The 6572-nt window shown below is 40.7% G+C and overlaps 1 protein-coding gene across 3 annotated transcripts in view; it reads left to right on the top strand.

The window, feature by feature from the left end:
• The first annotated feature begins 95 nt into the window (after nt 1–95).
• kcnt2b (potassium sodium-activated channel subfamily T member 2b) overlaps nt 96–6572 on the top strand; it is a 44044-nt gene continuing 37567 nt past the window's right edge. The window contains exons 1-9 of one of the 3 annotated variants that reach the window (XM_069702973.1): nt 96–396; nt 540–608; nt 1343–1481; nt 1597–1791; nt 2288–2426; nt 2524–2599; nt 2712–2821; nt 3168–3252; nt 3999–6278. In XM_069702973.1, the coding sequence (XP_069559074.1) occupies nt 112–396; nt 540–608; nt 1343–1481; nt 1597–1791; nt 2288–2426; nt 2524–2599; nt 2712–2821; nt 3168–3252; nt 3999–4151 (1251 nt within the window). In that variant the 5' untranslated portion in view covers nt 96–111 and the 3' untranslated portion in view covers nt 4152–6278. Of the gene's footprint in view, nt 397–539; nt 609–1342; nt 1482–1596; nt 1792–2287; nt 2427–2523; nt 2600–2711; nt 2822–3167; nt 3253–3998; nt 6364–6572 lie in introns of those variants that run through there. The other 2 variants (XM_069702970.1, XM_069702971.1) reach the window with 2 other exon arrangements.

The raw sequence follows: 6572 nt of genomic DNA, 5'->3' as shown, positions 1-6572 counted from the left end.
TGCAAAAAAAAAAAAAAAGGCGTGTAACGCAAGTGAAACAGAAAACCTGATTTCCAATTGGGCGACACGGTTGTCATTCGTAGGCCGTCCATGTCACGTTGTCGGTGAAAGATGGCTTCCGCCGTAGACTGTGGCGCGGGTACAAATATTTTAGTAAACATGCCCCTGAAGAAAGCTCTGTCCGTTGCTTCTCCTCTCACTCTGCGAGTTATTGCTGAATGCCCAGTAACCAAAGCCAGAGCTTGTGATCTGGTGCTCCCGCACAGTACCGTCAGCACCCCGGTGTTCATGCCCGTCGGTACCCAGGGCACTCTGAAGGGGATCACTGTGGATCAGCTGGAGGGTCTTGGTTGTCAGGTTTGCCTGGGGAACACATACCACCTTGGGATGAGACCGGTAGGCAACATCAGTTCCGGTTTTCTTTTAAGTCATTGGGCTTTAAACCGTGCCTGCACAAATTCACAACAACTTTCAGTGTTTGTTTTTTGTTTTTTCTTTTGTTGGATGTGTTTTTTACAATTCATGTCTGATGCATGCAGGGGCCTGATTTGATCGAGAAAGCCAATGGTTTACATGGATTCATGAACTGGAAGAGGAATCTTTTAACTGTGAGTGTGGCTTTGCTTTCCTGAATTAAACGTTTACGACAAATTGGAGCTGAGTTAATTAGTTCTTACCTCTGCCAGCATTAAAACCTCAGTTGCATTTTTTGTGTCTCTGTGCAGAACTTCTCTCGCTGTCTGCTGTCATCTATATTATCAGCCTGCACTCATGTACCTGTATACATCTATATTTTGTGGTTTCACTTTTATTATGTCAGATGGATATATGTAGTTTATATACAGTACTGTAAAAAAAATATTATACCTGTGCTTCTGCTTTGCATATTTTAGTTGGTATCTAACTAAGTAGCACAATGTTATTCTCTTTGGTCCACATTTATGTTAACATCTCTCATTTTAATGTTCTGCATGTCTTGCATAATGAAACTCTGTCTTCCATGTTTTTAATAGTAGTGTACAATGAAATCCTAAATCTTCTATTTCTTATTGTTTTTCACGCTTATAAATTACCTCAATAACTTTGTCATTTGAATTTTGTATTCTTTTTTTTTTTATATAGGGTGACTTGGTAACACCTGTCTAGGGACTACCGATAAAAAATAGCCTCGAGGCTAACTCTGGCACATTTATAGCAATGTTCCATGAATGATCACTGTTCCTGTCAAATAAACAAAGATATAGACAAATAAATAAAGGAGTTATGTGCAGAGAGAGATGCACAGAAGTACAAGAGGCAGTAAATAAGCTTTATGTTGAAATCTTTCTTTTCCTATTTACAGGACAGTGGAGGGTTTCAGATGGTGTCTCTTGTTGAGCTCTCGGAGGTCACAGAGGAAGGGGTCAAGTTCAAGTCCCCCTACGATGGCAAAGAGATCCTATTAAGTCCTGAGAAGTCCATCAGCATACAGAACAGTCTGGGTCAGCAAGGAGTAAAATAATTTGAATTAACGTCAATTAAAAAAATAAAAAACTTTGATCTTTCCCTTAATTTCCCAGAGGCTGACTAAGAGCATGTCCATGTTTCTTCCTCCAGGGTCAGACATTATGATGCAGCTGGATGACGTGGTCAGCAGTACTGTGACGGGACCCCGGGTGGAGGAGGCCATGCACAGATCCATTCGCTGGCTAGACCGTTGCATAGCAGCCAATAAAAATCCAGACAAGCAGAACCTCTTTGCCATCATCCAGGGAGGACTGAATGCAGAGCTGCGCAAGGCCTGTCTAGATGGTAAAAAAAAAACAAAAAAAAACACGAAAACATCCTGCTCTGTGGTAGTACTTTTTTCCAGTTGCGATCACCTTGCTTCTATCTGCATAGACTGCTTTTGACAAACATACTGAACAAGTGGTTCATATTTGGACCCTAAGAATAAAGACTTTGAAAATCCAATAATTTTGAAAATGGCCACATTAACTTGAACACTTATGTGTGTGCCTAATTAAGTTGTTTTTTTTAATTTTTATTTTTTTATCCCAGTCCAATGATTAAGTATATGTGAATCAAACAGGTGGCAGGGATGTTGGTCAAAGTGTACAATATATTTTCTGTTAGGTTTAAAGGGCATTAATGTTGAGCAAAGATACTGTGTGCAAACTGCGGGTTTGGCAAGTTCAACAGAAAATTCTTACCCACACTGTGACATTTGGTCTAGTTGTAAATAGTTACCCAGATCTAAACAGTAACATATTGTAAGAGGTCAGACTTTCACTTCTACTTCCTGTAGAAATGACTCAACGAGATGTTCCTGGTTTTGCCATCGGCGGCTTGAGTGGAGGAGAGGAGAAGAATGACTTCTGGCGGATGGTCTCGCTGAGCACTGACCACCTGCCTCGAGAAAAGCCTCGCTACCTCATGGGTGTGGGGTACGTATGCCTGTATGCACTAAAAATGATCCATGACAACGGTGGTGTTTTTGCTGTTCACTGACACTTAAATTTGTGTGGTCCTCACATGCTGCAGGTATGCTGTGGATTTGGTGGTGTGTGTCGCTCTCGGATGTGATATGTTTGACTGCGTCTTCCCAACCCGCACTGCAGTAAGCTCTTGCATGCTGAGAAATCTCTTTTGAATTATCATTGAGAATTTTTAATCTGTATCAGGAGCAGATTTCAGCTACGTTTCTGACAGTCATCACTCTTTTGTCTCAGAGGTTTGGCTCTGCTTTGGTGCCTTGGGGATCTCTTCAGGTGAAACATAAACAGTACGCAAAGGATGTTCGGCCCATCGACCCAGACTGCAAGTGTCCCACCTGCAAGAGGTGAATCAAGAGCAAATAGCAGTCCATTGTGGCACCGGATTCTCTTCATCAGGACAGAAATGGAAGCTTATGGAGTGCTTAGACTATTTGGAACAGACTACTTCAATCAATGATTTTTGACAACATTTGTTTTTAATTTGTGATTTATTTTCAGGGGATGAAAGCTCAACAATAAAATACCCACATAAACTTGTATCTACTTTAGATATTTGCTTTGATCTCACTTGGCTTTAAACAAAACAAAATCAGAGTGTGTTGTAAAAGGAGGACACTCACAATGTGTGAATAGGCATATTTTTTCAGCGCTGCACTTTGGTGTAAATAATATGCCTGTTTTCTATTTCAGACATAGTCGGGCCTACCTGCACGCTCTGTTTAAGAGTGACACTGCAGCCATGCATCACATCACCATTCACAACATTGCCTACCAGGTCAGTATTAGAAAAATCGTATATGTAAATGATTTGACTTAACTTGCTTGAAAAATGACTTAAGTATGTTACAGTTTTTTTTTTTTTTTTTTTAAAGCAATTTCCTCATGTGCCTCAAAGAACACTTTCTGTATTCATCAGTTCATTAGTTTCATGCATCTCCCATCTCGACTGAGCGATAGTAACACAGTGTGTTCCATAATGTGTTTCAAAGTGTAATGGCCCTGACAGAAAAATGCTCTAATTTAAAAAAAGGATGTGACATTTTGCCTCAGTTATGGTTATTAAATTTTTCAGTAATCGCAGTGACAAAATTGCTTTGTGACATTATCAAATGAATGAAAGGCCTTGTCTTGTGACAGATGAATCCCAAAATATCCTAATCATGTTAGGAGACCATGACAGATGCTGTTAGTTTTGGTCCATATTTACATTTAAGCCACAAGCAAGACGGCTCAAGTATGTCCATGATGGTCAGTGTGTTGTTTACATCACTCCCCCACTTTGATCTGGTGTTTATTGTCTCATCAAGTCTTTAATAGATTGCTTTAGAACATAACATCTTACCTTATGCCACCCTGGTAAAAGGGTTGCATAAAAAATAAAAAAATAAAAAAGGGTGCTCGGAGGAAGTTGACCTGCAGCTGACACTCTGAGGCTGCACAGGAGAAGATGATCTGCCACTGGAGATCAATAGCAATCACATAATTTTTGTTCCTCAATTCATCCAACATTTCTCTTTGCAGCTCACCCTGATGCGCTCTGTGAGACAGAGCATTATGGAAGGCAACTTCCCGGAGTTTATACGGACGTTCATGAAGCGATTGTTTCCCTCTCGTGACCAGTATCCCAGCTGGGCAGTGGACGCTTTAGCTTCCGTCAACGTTACATTGGACTAGAAGCTGGAGGGCAACGGTTTTACTCCAAACAGGGGCCGAAAGATTTTATGTCTTTTTAAATTTCTTTTATTATGGATGCCTTTTTTCTACCCTTTGTTTATGATTTATGTGCATTGCTAGTTTTGTTGGTGGTGAGGAGAATGGCTTTTGATGTGAAGTAATAACGCCTGATCGTCCTCAGCCACAACCTCTGCAAATTGTCCTCAGACTCCACATCATCATAATGTGAGACTGAACGGGGTTTAAAGGAGGTTTGAAACACATGAACTATTTCCTCTGATATGCTCAGACACTTATTGTTGTTACCATGGCTACGCAGCTAGGCCCACCCACTTGAAATGAAATGTTTTGCCCTCCTGTCAACCTCTTTTAATTTTGTGACTACGTGTATTACAGATATATTCTTGTTGCCAAAGCTGGTGGTAGTTGCATCATTATGACCACCAGAGGGCAAAATAGATAAAACCACAGCAAAAACTGACAGTAAAACTCAATGTTGTGTAAATTTCCTTATTCATTACAACCAGTTAAGCTGTCTCACAGTAAAAATAACAAATCATTTCAATGAGGCTTTTGAGCAGAGATGGAAATCAAAATTATTCACAATCCAAACTGCATCTTTCTAAATAGTATTAAATCCATCATAGATCTAATTTTTTTTTTTTTCCCATCAGTTCAACAGTCATTCATCTTTTTTTGATCCCTTGGGTATTGTTTTGGGCTTAGAGGTGCTGGTTTATCAGGTCTGGGGTTCTGGGTGATTAATATTAATCAATTGGAAGTTAATTTGAATAACACCTGTTGTCTGTGGCTTTGAGTCAACAGTCCTCTTGAGCAGCACATTAACATTTCATTACCCTTTCTCTTTTGACCAGAGGCTCTGAAATATTAAACCTGTGACATGTACTGAGTCAAACTAATGTATAGCAAAGAAGTGGGCTTGTTGCATTATGACAGGAGTTTACAAGTGCTTATACCCTTCATGACAAGTGTAAATTAGTTACAATAACTGCCAAGGAAAATATTCAATGACAGGGAGGTGGTTGCTGACATAATACAGAATGCATACAGTAACGTTTTGTAATTTGTAATTTATAGTATTTCTTTTAAATAAATGGGAGGATTATGGTTCTTTTTTCGTTAAAAGGGTTGTTTTATTTTGCATATCTTTTACTCCAGCTGGGTTGACTGATGCTATTTAGCATATGGGCGCTTGGTGAGAGAGCAACAGCAATCAGAGCCGTGCCGAATCGTGTTAAGTGTCAGAAAATGAAAATGCACATTCAAAGCGTTGCAGCACTACATAAATTGGATGCGTCTTCATGATGCTTACATTTCAGCAAGGTAGTTTACGAAGAAAAAATGTGTCTCCTTAAACTGACTCTTAAAGAACTACAATATTTAAGAAAAGCACAGCGTAAATATGGAAAATTAGCTCACCATGCAGAAATATTAAGCGTCGTTATAGACTCACGACTGAGAACCACGCAGGTCTCCACAGTGGAGGATCACGTGTGTGTGTGTGTGACAGTTTTGTCATTCAGGATTGCATAGAACAGTCAGTTAGGCTCATAATGAAGCGCAGATTTGGATCGAGAACGCTTTTTGCTCATTTATTATTTTAAGTATTGTTTTTGTTATTGTTGTTTTTTTGTTTTTTCCTTAAAGTGTATTACACTCCTTAAAGTCTTCGCACCGGCAGACTGTTCTCCAAAGGTTCGTTACACATTTGCATTCGGTGAGTCCATATGGAGCTCAGGCAGGGAGGATGCTGGTATTAAGAGAGACAACCAGTTGGTCTCTAGCTGCCACAGCAGAAGTGGAGCCTCCCCTAAGCACCGACGGATGAACACCCTCAACCTGTTGCCTCGGCGTATCGAAAAGTAGAGCTGCATTTTTGACGGGTGTCAAAATACAAAAAAAGAAAGAAGTTCATTTTCCTATTTAGGAGGGAGGTCGACGACGGTGCGATGAGGTGTATCAATGTATTCGTTGTTAGTTTACGTTTTGAATAGCAGAGGGAAGAGGAACGGAGTTGGTTTTGGAGCGGACTACGTCCTCGGTGTGGAGGTGCAGTTTGCGGTGGTATTTGTCTCTGTCTCTGGGTTTTGAGGAGGAGGACCATGGTCGAACTGGAGAAGGAGGTGCTCCCGCTGCCCCCTCGGTACCGGTTCCGAGACCTGTTGCTCGGGGACTGGCAGGCCGATGACAGGTAAGAATGCACCTACTTGTAGCGTTTACGCACGGCGCACTGAATCCGTTGCGCATCAGTGCGTCGTGAGAGCATCATACCACTCTTTCTAAAAAGTCCCACTTTTTGTTTTGCCTTTACATTTGCTGTCTTTGATCTAAACGACTCAGGTGTGTGACTGTATTGTGAGTATTTTACTGTTAGCTGTGCAGTGCAGTGCAGTGCTGTAC

This window comes from Brachyistius frenatus, unplaced genomic scaffold, assembly GCF_029030835.1.
Source record: "Brachyistius frenatus isolate BFR_SWC_R1_liver_20210118 unplaced genomic scaffold, ASM2903083v1 Contig_43, whole genome shotgun sequence".
Classification (NCBI taxonomy): domain Eukaryota; kingdom Metazoa; phylum Chordata; class Actinopteri; family Embiotocidae; genus Brachyistius; species Brachyistius frenatus.
Note: the sequence above shows the minus strand (reverse complement) of the source record. Positions and strands in the feature narration are given on the sequence as shown.